Source organism: Rissa tridactyla, chromosome 4 (genome assembly GCF_028500815.1).
Source record: "Rissa tridactyla isolate bRisTri1 chromosome 4, bRisTri1.patW.cur.20221130, whole genome shotgun sequence".
Lineage (NCBI taxonomy): Eukaryota > Metazoa > Chordata > Aves > Charadriiformes > Laridae > Rissa > Rissa tridactyla.
Genome location: NC_071469.1, coordinates 54,776,622 through 54,794,759, shown reverse-complemented (window position 1 = coordinate 54,794,759; position 18,138 = coordinate 54,776,622). Strand labels below are relative to the sequence as shown.

At 41.1% G+C, this 18,138-nt stretch overlaps 2 protein-coding genes across 6 annotated transcripts in view; one reads left to right on the top strand and one right to left on the bottom strand.

Annotated features, from left to right (window-relative positions):
- Positions 1–1,919: 1,919 nt before the first annotated feature.
- On the bottom strand, positions 1,920–5,441 carry LYSET (lysosomal enzyme trafficking factor). 4 transcript variants are annotated; one of them, XM_054199354.1, is made up of 2 exons: positions 5,283–5,441; positions 1,920–3,158 (listed from the first exon to the last, which is right to left on the bottom strand). In XM_054199354.1, exon 2 carries the CDS (start codon positions 3,140–3,142, stop codon positions 2,747–2,749), a length of 396 nt encoding a protein of 131 aa, XP_054055329.1. In that variant the 5' UTR covers positions 3,143–3,158; positions 5,283–5,441; the 3' UTR covers positions 1,920–2,746. The 4 variants fall into 4 exon arrangements, with proteins under 4 accessions (XP_054055329.1, XP_054055331.1, XP_054055330.1 ...); XM_054199356.1 differs by lacking the exon at positions 5,283–5,441 and adding an exon at positions 5,127–5,276; XM_054199355.1 differs by lacking the exon at positions 5,283–5,441 and adding an exon at positions 4,904–5,111.
- A 70-nt stretch (positions 5,442–5,511) lies between these two features.
- Positions 5,512–18,138, top strand: part of ITPK1 (inositol-tetrakisphosphate 1-kinase) — a 174,918-nt gene continuing 162,291 nt past the window's right edge. Inside the window, exons 1-3 of one of the 2 annotated variants that reach the window (XM_054199348.1) lie at positions 5,512–5,739; positions 6,891–6,969; positions 7,188–7,254. The gene's annotated coding sequence lies outside the window, so the exon portion shown is untranslated. Of the gene's footprint in view, positions 5,878–6,890; positions 6,970–7,187; positions 7,255–18,138 lie in introns of both variants that reach the window. The other variant, XM_054199347.1, reaches the window with a different exon arrangement.

Below are 18,138 nucleotides of genomic sequence, written 5' to 3'. Positions count from 1 at the left end.
TACAGTACTTCTCAATTAGTTCTTATGTCGGTTTGTGTTACAGGCAGTTATTTTCTGTGACTGAGAACTAATTAGCCTTGACACTATATACAAATCTTCAGGATAATCAAGCTTAAAGTTATTTCACCACTACTTTTCAAAGACGACAGTAAAAAACAATTTAATCATTAATTTCTATAGTGTTTCCTTTGTTTTGTGGTAAGACTTCACCTGTTGATGTTCCACTAGTGCCAAAAATGCTGAAAGCAGCAGGGGAGGTAGCTTTCCTCTTCTACTCCTGTTGTGTAGTACTCCTATGCACTATGCTAATAGTTTATACTAATTCTCTCTATTGCCGCTTTCTACCCCAAGCTCAAATCCTTACAGGCACAGCATTTGCCTGAATTAGACTGTGTATCTTTCAGTAGTCAGTTGTAAAGCTTGTCAACAGCTTTAATCTGAAAACAGGCTTCTGATGGAGAAGCCTACAAACAGAAACCTCTGCTCGGCAAGTCACCGCCGCACCCAGCACGTGCTCCACATCCAGACAGCTTGGCTCATCGCATCAGGCGCCCTGACGAATTTGCTAAAGGCCACATGCTTGCACAACAGAAACTTAGGCAGCTCTCCCTAAAAATGTCTATTTTTGATGCTTCCTCTTACATTGTTCTTCTTTAAATAACTCCACCTAGTCACAACACAACTGCTCAGTTTAAAAACTACAGCATCAAGTTAAAAAACACAGTCCAGCCAGCGGTATCGCCCTGTTACGCAAAGGTGGAGAAATGAAAAAGGGGCTCTGTTGCACCCAGCCAGCCCCAAAACTTCAGGTTACAGACAAGTAATTACGCACAGAGCATAGGACAGGAAAAAAGATCAACCAAACACACACACTCGGGGAAAGACAGGAGAGTAAGCTACAGCAGCTGACCGCCAGCACTGCTATCTAGCAACAAACATAGGCAAAAAAAAAAAAAGCACCACTGATATGTATCTGCAGTAACAGACTTCTGTTTATAAACATTGAAAAGTTTTTATTTTATAGATAAATAGGATGGTGATTTTTAAAGTTAAGAAACAACACAACTTAGAAGCTCTGACTCCCAAATATACAAGTCAGAGTTTATACTTTAAGTCTTACTCCAGCATATTAAGGTGGCAGCTTCCTCCTTTTCATATTGCACTTAGAAATGAAAGCCTTCTTGTAAAGGCTACATTGTTTACGGGTCCTAGCACCGACGCTGACAATTGAAACCAGTGTCTTAAAATATCTCCAAATGCAAACAGAAAGTTTAACGTGTTGTCAACTGCCATGCTTAAACTGCAACACTGAAAAGAGTGTTCTTTTCCCAAAGCAAGAGAAAGCTGATATTCTCCAGGATTCCCTTAAAGGCATCAGAAATGGATTAGCATTTGTGATGATTAGGTACTGACAATCGCATATGATTCAAATTATAACCGAGGAGTTTAGTTCATAATTGTTTTGGGCCTACTGCTTTTGAAGAGCATATTTTGCACTGTTTTCACATTTGGAAGGTTACTTCCATCATGGCTGGCTCAAAAATTTAGTTATTCTAAGAAGAAACAAAAAAAGGACAAGAACAGATGTGATGTTATTCAAAATACACAATCTAGTAGTCAGCATTAAATGCTATGCCAAAATAGCACTGAAAAATAGAGGCTGAAACTATGGTAAGAAGTCTCAGTGGAATTTCAGTATGACTGAAGAAATTTGCATGCATGGCAAGAATGAGAAGGTGGTCTCTTAAGTCTTCAAATTTCTGGAAGAAACATGATTATCTGTCTTACAACCTGTTTTCAGCTTCCTCCCGACCTAGCACCAGTTCACTTTCCCAAATTCAAAGTTTTTCCCCAATGCATCAGTGCTCCCACAACATGGTTTTGCATCACGTCCGGAGTGAAATTAGAACAGTAGTAAATTCCAATCACTTGTAATTTTATCAAAGGAGATTTCTACAGATAGGAGAAGGAAACACAAATTAAGTTTTGTGCAGATTATAGGCCAACGCCAGCATAAGCTGATTTTAACGTCTTAGGAAAAGAGTTTAAAGCACCAACCTCCAGGCTTATACCACTCCTCACTGCCTACCTGCTATAGCATGGTACTGTTGTGGCCACTGAAAAAAAAGCATGCTATCACAGAAAAAAAAGTACCTTTTTCCTTTAAAGGTTCACACAAACTTTATTCTTTGCTTCCTGTATTTATTTCTAAACTTATTTTTAAAAAAAATCATTAAAAACCAGCACTGATGTAGATATTAATTACTTTAAATAAAAAAAAAAAGAAAAAGCAAAGAATTGTGTTAAGTGCAGCTTTTATAATCATGTTCTGATTTTTTTCCTTTTACATTTACCACAAAAGAAATATCTTTTCATTGATTTTACTCCAAGGGAAAACAAAGGAAATCACTTTTTTGCACAGAGGAGTAAAGTCAGGGACCAGAAACTTATTTCCCCACAAGACATTTCAGATGGAGTGTTGCAATTTTGCATCATTAAGGCAAAATGAGGAATCCTTCCATCAAGTGTCACATAGGGCTCTCCCACTCTGGCCATTCTGATAGACCCATATTTAAAAACCTTTGTAGTTACTTTTTTTTTTTTTAAATAGAAAACAGTCACTCTCTTCATTGCTTAACAGTTTGAAAGAAAAGGCTCTTTCCAGCCTTTACTCAGAACTTCAGTCTTGTGATTAGATCAGGCATAAGCAATTGCTTCAAAACAGTTATGGAAATTAGAAATTGAGCTAAGTGTCAATCAGTTGTAATCTACTGATCTGATTAGAGGCCTTCACAAATGTTTGATGACGATTGCAGATAACAGCCAAGCAGATAGGAATGATGCAATATCCAACAGTTTTGGGGTCAGCTCTTGTACAGGAATAGAGGAACAAGAACATCTGTAAATATGGTATTAAAAATATTATAGTCCACAGCCAAAAAGGCAAGGATAGCAGTCGTACTTTTAAGGAGTGCGTCCATGTGGTTCCTTCCTGTGGTTCCTTGGGGTGTTGCTGAATGTGCTCCAGTGCTAGTTTGTTGTAAGTCTCATTGATTTCAAAGACGTAATAAAAAGCTGCAGCACTTGCTAACAAGTACAACCCCACACCAATCCATCCCATCCTCTGGCGGAAGTTCATCATTCTCCATGCTCTGCACCTGGAACAAAAGGCAACGTATACATTCAGTACATCTTGGAGAAAGAGGGGACACAGATGAAGCTTGGTTTTCACAAGTTACCTTTTAAAACTTTTCATTACACAATAGTAAAAACAGCCCACACATACATTTCTGAAGACCCGAGTTCTCTCTACATCAGTGAAAATCATACTACTATGGCAGCAACAGGCTAATGGTAATTACACACAATGCTCCATTGATGGCTCCGGCTAGTTTTAAGTCCTACTAGCTATCAAGTTATCCCAGGCTAAAGTCAAGTACTGAGTGAAGAAAACAGGTCATGAATTGGCTAAGTTACTTACCCCATCTGCCCCCAGCGTCTCTAGCCACAGGGCGCGGATAATACCAGACTTTCTTTAAATATGGAAAGTTTATAAAGTTCTTTGACATCTGCAAGACAAACACGCTGATAGCCAGCCAGTACCAGGAGCATCACTGCTTGTTTGCAGTGCAGCAACATTCAGTTTTATTAAACTCTGGCTGAGTACCCACCTATGAACCATACAAAAGGATGTTTTCAATTTGAACATGAGAAGATATATGCTAATGGTATGTATTTGCACACACGACTATACTATACGCACATTACCTGCGCCTAACTGTATCTCTGCTCTGCCTGTGTGAACAGTTGCAGTTTGCCTTCTGGAGGAAAGGAGCTGAACATCTGTACTAGTAGCTAACTTGGCGCAGAACAAACCAGACACCAGTCAACTGACACTTTTCAGAAGCAGCACAAATTATTGAAACACTACAAACACTCCTGGGCTCTATTTTATCTGCATAAGATCTCTGGCTTGAGATCTTGAGTGTTTTAAGTCACCAAGACACCTTCAAACCAGTCACAAACGCTCCGGCTGAAGTACCTCCACTCGTACCAAGAAGTCGTCACCACCTTTCTTCAAAAACGGGAAAGGTAGAACCACCACTTCACTGCACCTGGTTAGAGTTCTCCTAACAAATATGTTTTTGTTAGAAGTTGGGTTTGGTTTTTTTTTGCGGAGGTGGCGGGTTAATCTTCCCTACCTTTTTTAAGAGAGGGGTAAAATCAATTTCTGCAGTACTGTTTCAAGAAAATATATCAGGCTTTAAGAATACTAGGCAGAAATGCTTATTTAAGGATGATTTATGCACACAGAACAATAATTATTAATCTAAGTATGAGAGAGTTTATCATAATTGTTAAAAAAAAGAATCATTACACCTTTCTAAACTCCCCCTTCCTGAGGCCAGAATAACCTGTTGGGTTAGCAAACTTGAAAGACTTTCCGGTTTTCCTTATCTGAAGGATATCCTCAATCCTGACCTGATAGAATCTGATCAGGGTCACCCTGCTGCATTTACCTTGGCTAGAAGAGTCAAACACACAGTGGCAGTAAATACCTGAGAATACCATGACTTACATGTGTGACAGCTGTTTGTTGTTTAGCTTATACTTCTATATAGCTTAACAGTATGTTTTCCTTTAAAACACCGAGTTAATACTTTTTGTAGGACAACTGAAAAACTTGTGTACGAAGCTGTTAATTCACTGGGTAAAAACTTAAATTCCAGAGTCCATGTTTACCCAACAGTTAAGTCACTGTCCGTTTTTTCCAGTACTTAGCCATTTTGGAGATGGCAAAGAAGTAGCTGCCTTCACAGAAAATAAATCTTCAAAAGGGACGTGCATATTGAAAGCACAAACACTATTAAAACTGCAGTAGATTTAAGAGTATTGGAAGTACCTACACTGTGAAGTTGCAGTACATTTAAGAAGGTAAATATTAGTCGTTTTTTCTCCTGCCCTCGCTAATCAGCGGTAGCCAGAAGAGAAGCCTCGGCCCTGGGTTACACCAAGGGAGGCCGAGATAACGCTTAAGACTTTTCTCATTCGTATGTTCCTCCCCGAAACACGATTTTCACTTGCAGCTTTCAGAGACCCCCGCGGTGCTTCCCGCAGCCGCTCACCCCCGTTCCGCCGCTCCTCGGGGCTCTCCTCCCGCAACAGGCCGCTCAAACCGGCCGCTAGCGACACCTTCAGCGCTCAGCCCCCGCCCCGGCAATCGCTCGACCGGGCTCCAGGCGAGAAGCGCTCCGCCGCAACCGACCCCAGCGGCCGCTTACCTTCCTCCGGCGGAGAAGGAGGGAGCGGGAGGGCGGCGGCAGGCGGCCCGCTCCCCTCAGCCCTCGCCGCCGCGCCGGGAGGCGGAGGGCCCCACCGGCCCGGCCCGCCACTGCCGGCCCGCCGCCATCGCCGCCCGGCCAGAGCTCCGGAACCGCGGCGCTTCCGGCATGGGGGAAACTACTTCCGGGTACACGCCCGTCTGCATCCGGGGCGGGCCCCTGTTGGCTGGCGGCCATCTTGGCTCGGGCTCGCGCCCCTTAGTGGCGCCGTTAGCCTCGCCCAAAATGGCGGCCGCCGCTGATGGCAGCGGGTCCGTGTCGTTGCTCATCTCCCTTATTCACCCTTTGCTTGCTGCCGGCCCTGAGCAGCCGTTGTTTCACCGCTAGTGCCCCTTCATATGGTGGTGGAGGAGAGGCCGGGGTTGGGCAGCCCAGCCGCAGCCTCCATAGTTGACAGGTTTGTGCCCCCGCGGCCTGACGCAGGCCCACCTCTTCCCGCACTCCCCGTTTGGCTGCGTTTGTTTTAATTGCGCAGGCGCTGGAGGAGAGGAGAAACTCCAAACAGTTGTTTTGAACAGTTGGCTGCGTTAGCCAGGTGCGATACATTGAGGGAAATACCAATGGAGACTAGTATGTTGTGGAACAGCATCCAACAACTGCATATATGTACTTAAAAACAGTATGTATTTATACGTAAATATTGAATGAAATTATTAGGAAATACAGTACTGGGAAAACTTCAATGACGCCAAAAGATGATCTAAATGGGTGATTTGGTCACATATGTGCAGTTCACTGAGGTGTATCACAATGATGTTTGGAAAGTTTGCTTGTGCAAAAAGTGTTTCAATGTTTGCCTGAATTCAGTAAATGTTTAAGGCATACTTCCTGTGCTAGTTAAAAGAATTCAGTAACTACATAGTAGTATATGTAAAATGAAATCTTTTTACTAAATTGTATCCCGGTGTCATGAAAAAACTGCTTCCTTATGCTGGGAGCTGTTGTAACTTTCTGAATTGCTTCACAAATTGAATCAACTACGAGTAAAATGGATTTCAATTCCATTTGATTTGTCAAAACCTTGACTATTGCTCTCCGTTAGTGTTGGGACTGACTCATTGGCAGTCAGCACTGAATTCTGTCCTCTAAAGTTACAGAGAAGCAGTGGTGGCCACAATTCACACGCATCCAGCTATAGTTAAAAAGAAGGCTAAAATAGAATTTTAAAAGGGATGTCAAAATAAGAAATGAAAGGTGCTAAAGCAAAGACATTTTTTGTTTGGGTGTAAACAAATACATACAGGTAGGATTTCCTGCCATTTTTCTGGGGGGATGTAGTAGGTGCTTGTGAGGCTGTATATAAAAGCTGCTGCAAAATTAAATTTATGATAGCTTAGCCTTCTACATTTGATGTTTCAATGAAAAATGTTAGAATCTAGTGTTTTGGATTATATTCAGAGCCGCTGATGACTAAATACACGGTGCTGCAGGTGTCACTGGAGAAAAATGAAACTGTCTAGGGCCCAAAAAAGTCAGAAATAAGTTCCCCTGCACAGAGCAACTTCACCTTAGGCCATGCTGCCTTTTTTTTTTTTTTTTTTTGCTTAGCTGCTCGTTCAACTAAAGGCTCAAAGAAGTGTCTTTCCTTGGCCGCTGTGAGGACACTAGATGGTGCTCAACACCACAGGTAAAGCCAGCCTTCTGCAGGCCAGGTGAAACCCCAACTCCCAGTTCAGAAGTTTTGCACTTGACTTCAGTTGAATGAGGATTTCATCATCTTTCATGAAGTTTAAATAAACTGTTAGTGTAGTTCTGATGGACGATGTAGGTGTGAATAAGTACGTACAGCTAATTATCCCTGAGACACTGCTCTCAACTAAATGCCATTCTTTTCCCTTCTTACAGGTGGCGAGGTCCCAGTTCATCTAGAAGTGAATATAGCTCTTGTATAGCTGACAAACCTTCTACTCAAGTATGGTTTTATTGCATTTTCTTCTATTGGGGTTAGATGTTGTGATGGGAAATGGAATAGCTACCACGTAGAGCCTATTTCCTCTAAAATATCAACATAGATGTCAAAGAGAAGGGTTTCAGTCAGAATGAATATGTGGCTGTGTGAATATATGGTTTGGCAGCGGATATACATGCTAAGCGTGAAGCCTGCGGTTGCACTTAAGATTCTGAAGAAAAAGAAGAGAAATGTGCAGCTTACTCCTACTTAACAAGTCTCTCCTCTGAAGGATTGGAGTTGGAAAGGGAGGGTGGTTTAGGGTTTAACCCACTTGATTTATGGGTTTTTTCTTCAGTCTTAATTATAGGCCTGAAATTACAGTGATGAAGAGAAAGACCTAAAAAATTTGTTGTTATAGCAAACACGAGCTGCCTTTGAAAGCTAAGGCATGGCACCAGAGTGAGTGATTTGTAATATCTCTGGGCTAGATCTCAGTTTGCATAAATTCAGTGTCGTGCTTAACCTTTGGCATAGTGTAGGGAGGGACACAGCAAATAGCTCAGTTGAGGATTTGTTTGGGGTTTTTTAGCAGCACCCTTTGGAGGGGAAGATATTCCACTAATATCAAAATTAATGGAACAAGAGACCGTTCTCAGCTTTAGCGGGGTTTCAAGATAAATTCCAGTCACCAAGGCTGGTAACAATAAGGAAGAACAACTTATACTCTCAATGTTGAAATGGGGACATACACCTGGTGAGACTCAAAAGGGCTACAAACAGGAGGAGGAGACAGAAGTCTGTTGAATCAAAAGGAATTAACATTTAATGTTCAGGCCTAGAATTAGAGAATTAACAATGGATTTTTGTAGTGTTAAAAAAGAAAAATGAGCATTTCACTTAGTTTTGACACATGAGTTACTGTGAAACTAACTATAGAAATACTGGGGTTATTTTGAAGGTAAAATGGAAAAGCATCAGGAGCAGTGATTTTATGATTCAGTGAGGGCTGGCTGCTCCATAAAGGACAGGAGCCAAGCATGATAACACAGCTGACAGAGCAGAACTTCACTGCTAGAACCCAGTCCCACAGTACCTGAGCAAAGCAAGCAGGGCACACCAAATTCTGCCAGCTCATCAGGCAAGCAACGAAGCAAGTCCAAGGTCAAGCTGGGAAGGCAGCCCACAGGTTAGGGTCAGGTCAGGTGAGAATAACTAGGGTCAGACATAATCCGGTGGTTGCCAGACAGGTCCATACTGAGAAGAAAAGACTAAGGTCAAGCTAGGGAGTCAGCGTGTAAGTCTAGAGCCCAATGAACATGCCTAGACACAACCATGGCTGAACCAAAGACCTGTACTCCCACAACATAGCTCAGGTGTAGACTGAAGGCCCAGGGCTCAGCTTAAATGGGGCTCCGGAGCCCATGGGTGGGGTGCAGGTGAGGCTTGTTGGGGCTATTAATGCCTATTAGTGCACTCAGGGTCCTGACAAAGTACATAGGACAAAGGAGGGCTGACAATAGGAAACAAAGATTAGTTCTAAACTTTGCATCAAACAAAGTTTTCATAACTTAGTACTAAATGAAGGTCTTCACTAGGCTTAGATTTTGGCCAAAGTAGAAGAGCAAAGGTAGAAGACCTGAGATAATTACCAAACCAAAGTTAGTTGGGCTTCCAAATGGAAGGCAGCAGCTAAAGGACAGAACATACCATGTGTTCTTTGGGTGGATAAAGATTTAGTATAGTCATAGATAGGTTCTTATTATTGACAAGTAACCAAGAAATGAGAATCTAATTACAGAAACACTTCTCTTAAGAAGGCATCTGCCTTCCACTTTGTAGGACACTGATTTTTGATTCATCAAGAACACCACATTCGTGTTTTTTTTTCTTCTTAATCCTAACTCTAAGCCAAACTCTTGTCTCAATATCTGGGAGCCCTACGGAGTCCATATGTGTTGTGATTCCGAGGAGAAAACTGGCATAAAGGAAGAGAACAGAGCATAAGCCCATGTGATGGTGCTATGAAGATCATACCTAACCGTAAGCCAAGAGGGTTAGAGTAGTTTTAGGGTAGGGCTAAGCTTCTGAGGAGTAAGGGATGAAGCACAGAGCTCCTTGAAAATGCTCACTTGCGGGCTTACGGAGGAGGAGGAGAACTGGTAGAAAAAGAAGACTTTCTTCAGAGCCTAAGCCTCACGTGGCTTCTGCCCTCAGCTCCAGATGGGCAAGCTCCCATATGCGTAACAAGAAGAGTTAGTACTGTGTTTGTAAAGAAATACAGAAGGGAAGGGGTTTTTGAGAGAATCTTAAGTAACACGCCTGAAAAAGTGAGGAGGCATATTGGGAAAAGAAAATGCCTTTAGCTTTTTTTTTTCAGAACAGTATTTATAGTGCTCATGTGAATTTTTATCAGTGAGTGAATGAATGCCCAGTGTTTTTTGCAGCTTGTAGCAGTTTTGTTTATTGCATGCAGTTGCAGTGAATTTCATAGTATCCTGTTGTGGTGTAATAACTTGTTTTGATTGGTTTCTTATATTATTGTTTGTTATGAGTCAGAAACATTAGGTTCGCTCAGTTTCAATTTCATATGCTTTATTTCACGTTTTATGAATCCTTATTTTTTATTTTATAACTTTTGTTTCTTCTAAAAGTAAGCGTACAGTCTTTTGGTTCCCTTTTTTTCCTTGTGTGGTTATTTTGCCTTTACTGTTGTCTTTCTTTGAACTTCTGTGTTGGAAACATGTGTTTTCTTACCGGGGGGTAGTACATTTACTATTTTGGGAGTAAAAAAGACGCTCTTCTATATGTTGGCATTTTAGTATTTTATTTCTTCTCATTTTGAATTGCAATATTATGTTTGCTTGTTTTGGATACATTGACCACATGAAGCAGAGGTGAGCTGTGTGTAATCCATGGAGATCTTTTCCTCCTTTGACTTGCTTCTTATAATTTGAAATGTTGGGACCTTAAATTACCTGGATCTCTAATTCTCTGTTCCTGAAATTCTGCTCCAGCCTGTTTCTTAGCAGCAGCCACATCTGAGTTAAGCTTCAGGCAATCATGTTATCCAGGTTCTTGGAATACCAGCCATACTTTGTTCTTAGTTCTAGAAATATTTACCATCTTTCCAACAAACATTTTTGGATTTGCAAATGGAATAGCTGACTCATTCTCACAAACATCCCCAGTAAACATCTGCCAAAGGTAGAATTACACAGAGTTACCCTTTCTCAGAGTGCCTCTGAAGAACTGAGTCTTATGAAGAAGCGCCTTGGCATTTTAGACTGAACTTTTAGATTTTATTACAGTGATGCTCCTTGTTCATTGGTTACCACTGAATATAAGCTTCGTGTTTACATTGTCTGCGGTCAAAATAATTCTGACAGGAAGGAGATAAAATCTTTGCTGTTACCTTCTGTTTTCAACCAGTTACAAAGTGGCTTCAAAGTTTAGCAAGAACTGACAAAACACACTAAGAGAATACCATCAGAGATATTTGATAACTGAATATTTCTCTCTGTGGCATTTATTTAAACAGAGGACAAATACAATTTATGCAGAAGCAGTTTAGGTGTTGATCTCAGCTCCAGCAATATGACCCAGCATTGTACTGATCTGGAATGAAAGAGCGCTATCCTGAGGAACTTTGGTCAAAGCAGTTTTCAGTTATAAACTGCATTTCAGCAAAAGCATATTCATTACAGTTTATTGTTTTTAACTAAATCTCCACAAATAATATACAGCAAAAAATCACTCCTAAAGCTGCCATTAAACTTCTGAGAAATACGCTTTTCCATTATTTCAGCTAAAGTCTGCTTATACTGCCTAAAAGGAACAGTTATTGTATTTCCATGCTGAGTTTGCTGTTGCCAACATGTTTGTTCATGTAAACAAGTTAACTGAAAAGTCACCCATGTTAGAAAGAAAAACAGATTCACAACCAGGGATCTGCAGGCCGAAAGTGCTGGCTTCCGTTAGCTGGCCTAAAAGAGGCACTTTTCAACCATCAACAGAAAAAAAGAGTAAAAAAAAAAATCCTCTCTAAAGGTCACTCATTAGAGATATGCACTGTGCCTCCTTCTTCCCTCCATATACATATTCCAAGAGAAACATCTGACCATCTGAGGGAGTGACAGCTCTGTCCTCATGAGAGGGGGTTTCAATGACAGTCTTGCTTTTTTTCCTTTTAAATTTCCACTAATTATCTTTCCTTCTATGGAGCCTTTGTGAGGCAAATCAATAATACCATAGAATGACTTTAAAGAGATTTAGTTATTGTCTCTCTGAGATTCCCTGTTCCCAGGCTGTGCCTATCTTGCTTAGACTGTGAACTGTGTGCAGCAGGGAATATCTATATTTAGACTTTCCTGAAGCATAACTTTCTTTTACTAAACAAACACTGAAACAACACAGTTCAGATTAGGCCTTTTCCCACATTCAAAGGATCCCGGCTTTTTTGCATAGATCAAGATGGATGTTTGGGGGTGGTAGAGAGGGTATTGTTTGAGATTTGCTGAATCTAAGCTTTCATTTAAAAAAAAAAAAGGCGTTTGTGTATGTGTGTGTCTGTCTTCTTTTAGGAACCTCTTCCCTGTGTCCTGTTAGAGTTTAGGAATTAGTGCGTAGTTACCAACTTCTAAAATGTACTGCAAGAGGCATACGTGTAAGACATCCGTCCATATAATGTGAGGGTTGATAAGTTTAGTCACAGAAATGTTTGTGTACATTATAAAAAAATAGAACTCCCACTTTCCTGCAGAAGTATCAGTATCTTCCTTTTTCTATCACTTCAATTTATTCTGTTCTTAAAAGCTTTATTATTTCTCATTCTCTAGAATACTTCGATCACCTGGTATTTAGCCACTTTGTAACATTTTATTACTTGAGGATTTTGCGCACTGGTTTGTCTGTCAACCATAGTCTTATGCAGTTTTATTTTCAGAACTGTTCTACATATTCTTCGCTTATTCTTGAAGCCCACAATTTAGGTTTTGCACGTTAACAATGGAAAGGATTCTGTTGGGCACTTGGGAGTGACTGTTGCCTCAAAATGTCACACAGCCTGTTGTCCGAAAAGTCAGATCTGTTACCTGGTGTGCAATAGCCAATCATCTCACACGCCAGGATGAGACATTGATTATTTATTTCAGAGTTGCACGCAAGGCTGGGTGCTCGGTGGTTTCCACAAAGCAAGCACCCCCATCAGAACTCTCTGCGTGATTTTTATACACGTTTTACAATATCATTATAATATTAGTACCTCCAAAGCATATCCTACTAGTTATTAGTAGACTAGTTATTAGTAGCTAGGGTTGAAAGGCTTTATATGTATTCTTACGAATAATGAGGATTCTATCCTTGAATTTATCAAGCATGAGTTAATGAAAAGAACTCCTAATCAAGGGAGGCAAATATTGTATCATTCTCGAGGAGGAAAATGGAGCATAAGGACCTTGAGGATGGTACTAGTCTACGCATTTTGAGAAATTTAGCCAACTTGACAGGGAGGTGAAAATTCTTAGTGTCCTAAGCTGAACTACCTTCATTATAATACGAGAAGTTTTGCCCATAGGTCAAGAAGAGCCTTGTCCAGGTGAAGACCCTTCCCTTGAGAATGCATGGTCGCTATAACTTGATGGTGTAATTGTATGTAGATTACTAACCAGTCAAATATAGGTAGGAGGTACTAATATTATAACAATGTTGTAAAATGTGCATAAAAATCTTCAGTCACCAACAGTCCGCTTTTTCCACAGGAATCTCTGAGAGAAGGGAAAATCCCAAAGGGCAGCATAGGAATTGTATGTTCAACTCTAAAGGCTGTTCTTGTATATCAGGTGTATTAACGTGAGGCACAGATGTGCAGAACCACTAGGAATATTTGCAGTGATCCTGTCTGGGGAAGCGTCCTTTGAGCTGTCAGAAAAATGGTTGGGAGGCAGTACCTGTCCAGGCAGCTCCATAATGACACTACAGCATTATAACATGTCCCACATTCTGATGTTCTCATTGCCTAGGTTTTATTTACAGAATGACAGGCACTGAGTATGTGAGACAATAAGTTTAACAGCATGGTGGTACAACAAAAAACTATTAATGGACTTTATCATCCATGCAACTGCAAGTGTCTTATAGGATCTAGGGAATTTAAAATGTCTGAAAGTTTGTGATCTTAAATGAGCTACATATCTCACTTAACAAGCCTGAACATCTAGCAAAAACTCATAGCTATAACCGAATTGTGGGCTCAGCTGATTATTCCAGTTTGTTTTGGCTTTGGGTTTTTTGGAGTTGTTTTTTTTTTCCCCTCCCTTTTTACACTACAGCTGATTATCTCCTGCTTTCTGTAACTTACTCATCTTCCAAGTTTCCAGTTCTTCTCTACATGACCTTTTTCTTCCTTCAGAAGAGCTGCATGTAGTAGGAGGTAGCGATGGGGTGTTAGAGAACAGAGAATGTTGGTAATGTGGAGGAGATGTATGTGCATAGTTTAATCTTTAGATACGAGATTTGTATTTTAGCAAGAAGAAAAAAGGCATCTTTTGGTCATTGAGTAGTGAGATTGGATAACGTTTCAAAATGCACTCTTGAGTGGGAAAAAGCCAAGGATGGGAATGACTGGTGCAGCAAGACAGGTACCATTCCTGCCTCCAGTACAGTGGTAAGTAGGAGTCAAGTGAGTGCAGCACTGATTGCTAAGTATGAAAAGTTTGCAAGCACAAAAGGAACAGCACCTAACTCATAGCAGGGGTTTCCCAACTGTATCCCTAGATTATCTCCCGGTAGCGTCTTTAGTTAACTTCAGTATAGCTTTGGCATGTCCTAAAGAAATCTTGGCTGTCCAGGAGAAGCTCCTTTTGATTAGATTTGGGTTGTTTCAAAAAACATTTCTAAACTTTGCTGATGAAGCATGAGTTTGCTCTGTGACTGCATCACAGGCAAAAATGAGGTCTGTCCTTCTATAACATGCTCATATGTTCAAGATACTATCAGATTGATTGGTTTTGGTTTTTTTCTTTAATATGCCTCAGTTAGTTGGCTTTGGAATGTGCTGGCATAGGCTTTGGAAATGCTTTTCTGCATCTATTCTTTTTACACTTTTAAATCTACACATTGTGGTAGCTTCTGAAAAGATGAAAATTGCTGCCCTTCCCAGACAGCAGAAAAGCCAGTGTCTCCTGATGTGACCATCCAGAAGCAGAAAGCACAATGGTTTTCTGAGACTAGTGGCCTGTGAACTTTTAGTGAACTCTAAGGAAGCATTTAAACAAAACAGGAAAAGGGTTCTCAATCTTCAGAGGCATAAGCATGAGAAGAAAGTGCAAGTGATGGTGTGGCACTGTGGGCCACATTGGACTTTTATCTTTCCTGTATTCTCAGTTTTAGCAGTTTAAAAGGTTCAGCTGTAGCCACAAACAACTCGGGGAAGTGGAGGACCACTGGAACAAGGATGCGTACTTCAGGTCATCTGGAACTATGTGTTCTTAACACAAGAGGCAAAGACAGATGTAAGCCAGCAAACATGGGATAATAGTGGTAGGACTCCTATATGTCCAGGTCACTTTATATGCAAGAGTTATACATCCATGTCAGTCTTATTTACATTCATCATTTTTAAACTGGTTATATTGTTTTAAAAAAATAATGAATTCTAGCAATACAAAATATATATGATTGATTTTCTTGTGGAAAGATGGCTCATTTTGCTGGGAGCATGCTCCCAGAATTCTCATAGGTACTTAAAACTACCTGATAAAAAAAACCCCACACCACCTATAACCTGAGTAACTCTATGTTAGCATGAAACTGTAGGTACAGCAAACCTCAGTCCTAATCCAAGTCTCAATCCAAACCTAATGCGCTGTCAGGTCACCCAAATTCTTCAGAGAAGTCTTTCAGGACTTACTTGCACACATAGTTTGAATCATTTTAACTATGCTGAAGCAATCAGGTAAGTAAATCTCTCCGTGTGTCTGTAATTAAAGAGTTTGCAGGAGCATTATTTCCGTGTAGCTTATTCCCATAACAGAAGGCAAGAGAGCTACAGCAATGTATAGCAGCACAGTCTGCATCCACACTTGGGATTTGACTAACAAATGTAATTCAGTTTAAAAAATCTACTCCTACTGAGAAAATTATACTGGCACAGGACTTCTCCATCTTTTGCATCTTGGCCGCATGTTATTTGTGGTTTTAAATTCTTTGTTCACTGATGATATGCTTTCCTTGGCTTATGAGCTCATACAGAGTCTGCACCCAAAGTGCTATAAGCCAACCGAGCAAACTTGGCAGCCAGACCCTTTTTTACTTTCCTGCAGCATGTACATTCATCAGAGCTCAGGATAGCCAAACTTTTGAGCTGTACATAAAGTAAGACATATCTTCTCATAATGGTGGTTTCCTTGCAGTTTAAAAAAAACCCCATAGTTATCCTGTTTTTATGAGTGGAACATAAGAGCTTGTGCTACCGGTGTAACAGGTAGCAATCTAAGCAGTGCTCCCCTGGGGCTGGTTAGCGTTAGCTCAGGAATCCCCGAAGGGCACTGCATTGGCCCGCACAGATCTGGTCATCTGCCAGGCATCATTGTTACCCTCTTTTGGAAGGTTTTTGAGCCCTTCTGCCTGAATTCCTTCTGCTTTCTACAAGATCTCAGAAATACTGATGAGTCGCAGCCAGTCCTCACTAATCCTTCTTTTCTTTATAAAATCAAAATATATAAAGTATAAACTGCATAGGTTGTTAGGTGAGTAGGGGAGTAGTCTCACGGGTGAACACCAATCCTTTGCTGCTGCTGTAAAATGGGATTGCCACCAAAAGAGGCAGCTCAATGCTTTTTCTACCTGACCTCCTCCTTCCAGCCTCTTCACCGCCTTCTGCCTTGTGCCACTATAAACAGGTAGGAAGAAGGATGGTGATCCAGAGTGGAGAATTGGTTTGTATTAAGACTAAAACACTGTTGTCAGCTTTCTGAGTTTTCATCCAGCTCAGTTCCTAGCTTCCTGATCCTGTTCACGCATAGCCACGTGAGCAGTTGGGCTGTTGTGAAGGAGGGCATGGCAGAAGGTGAGAACAAGTGGCAGTTTTTGGAGGGTCTGCTTCTCTAAACAGCAACGCCTGATTTAGTTCACTGTAAAATGACAGTTTGATTTCCAGCTAGTGAGTCCAATTCTCCGGTGCAGTCTCTGTGGGCAATGGCTCGTTCTGGGAAACTGAGCTGGGCTGAAGCAGCCACTAGATGGGTCTCCTCCCATGAGCCACTACAGGAACCCTGCAGCAGCTGGCTGAAACGTGTCCCTTGCCCAGAGTTAACCTTTGTGATTTTGAACACAAAAATCAGAAATGAGCTTTCATCCCCAAGTACAAACTTTCGCTGGTTTGTCATTTAAAAGCTGCTTGTCCAGGCTACATTTGGAAAAGTTTCCAAACAATAGCTGAGATTATAAAGTGTTCTGCCAGAAGTTAGGCAAAAAAACAACCACAAACTGGAGAAGCTCAGCTTCACTCACACATATCCTCTAGTGAACCACTGTGAAAAGAAGTCATATCTGGACTTTTTATAAATCTTGCAGTAATGAATCAGTTGTAGATATAGCAGAGACCTCAAGTAAATGGTATCCCATCATGCTTCTCATGCATTTCTCTCTAGCAGCCTCACTGGTGATGACAACGCGTGCTGTGCAGCACCAGGACTATTCTTTGAGTCTCTCAATGCCAAGAAGAAGCTGCAGTGCAGGCTTTTTTTGTGCTCCTTCCCACCTGCAGCCTCATTCCAACAGTGCCGTGTTAGCACATGATCTGACTTGGTGGTTTGACCAACTGGAGAACGGAGACGCCTGTCCTGGTATGGGAGGCTGGGCCCTTCCTCCTGGCCATCTGCAGAAGAATAACGTCTGTCTGGTCATAATAAAAATAAAATTAAAAAAATATAAAAAGCTTAAGTTACAGACAGTGAAAATCACTTAATCTTCTTCTTTCCACTCCTTGCAAAAGATCCTGTCATGACTTTTGCCAGGTGCTGATAAAATTGCCCTTAGTCATTCATTGCGAAAATATACTTCGATAACTAATGAAGTGAATGGAGGTGCCTCATCTTATTCCAAAATGAACTTCCATGGAATTTTTCACTAACTTGTGCCACATCGCAAGTGTCCAACCTTCATCTGAGCCCCTGTATTTGTTGAAAGGGTTAGAAGACAAGGTGTGAGAGGTTCCAGATAAACAAGGGAAACCTGCTTTGACCTGTAGGTGAAGCTGAGATGAAGAGGAAGATAGTTCTGATTGCCGGAGGGCTCAAGATCTTAATCAACTCTCACCCTTTAATTAGCATGAAGCAGCACACGAGTTGCAGCTTACAGCACTGGGCCACAGAAAGTCACAGGGATAGTCAGCTTGCTCCTGATCAGGAATTGGGTAAACATTACCCTGGGGCTTCATGTGGTCACAGGTTTGGCATTGCTTGAACTGGCTCTGCAATGTAAACAGAGGATTGTAATTTATTTAGCAACACTGTGCAGCAAAATGCAGCACAGTGGCACGCCAGATGGAATATATTTCCCACGTTTGAAATTGTTCAAGGGTTAGGATTCACAAAAAGGCAGTTTAAAATGAAGGCATTTACCAGCTTTCTCCTTCCTAAGGTTGAATCTCTGATACACATCACTCAAGTTTGTCTATATTGGAGCAAAACAAATTCCTCCTTTGTAGCTCCTGTGCTTCATTTCTACAGGAGCCAAGAATGTTCAACACTTCTGACATCCTGCTCTCCCGAATCTGGGAAGAAGTTCATAAATCTTTCTGTCTCTGCAGACTGTGTTTTAGATTGGTCTGGAATGGTGACATTTCTTAAAAAACATTCATAAAGAAATCACTTAGGAAGACAGCTTCTAATACATTCATATTCTGTT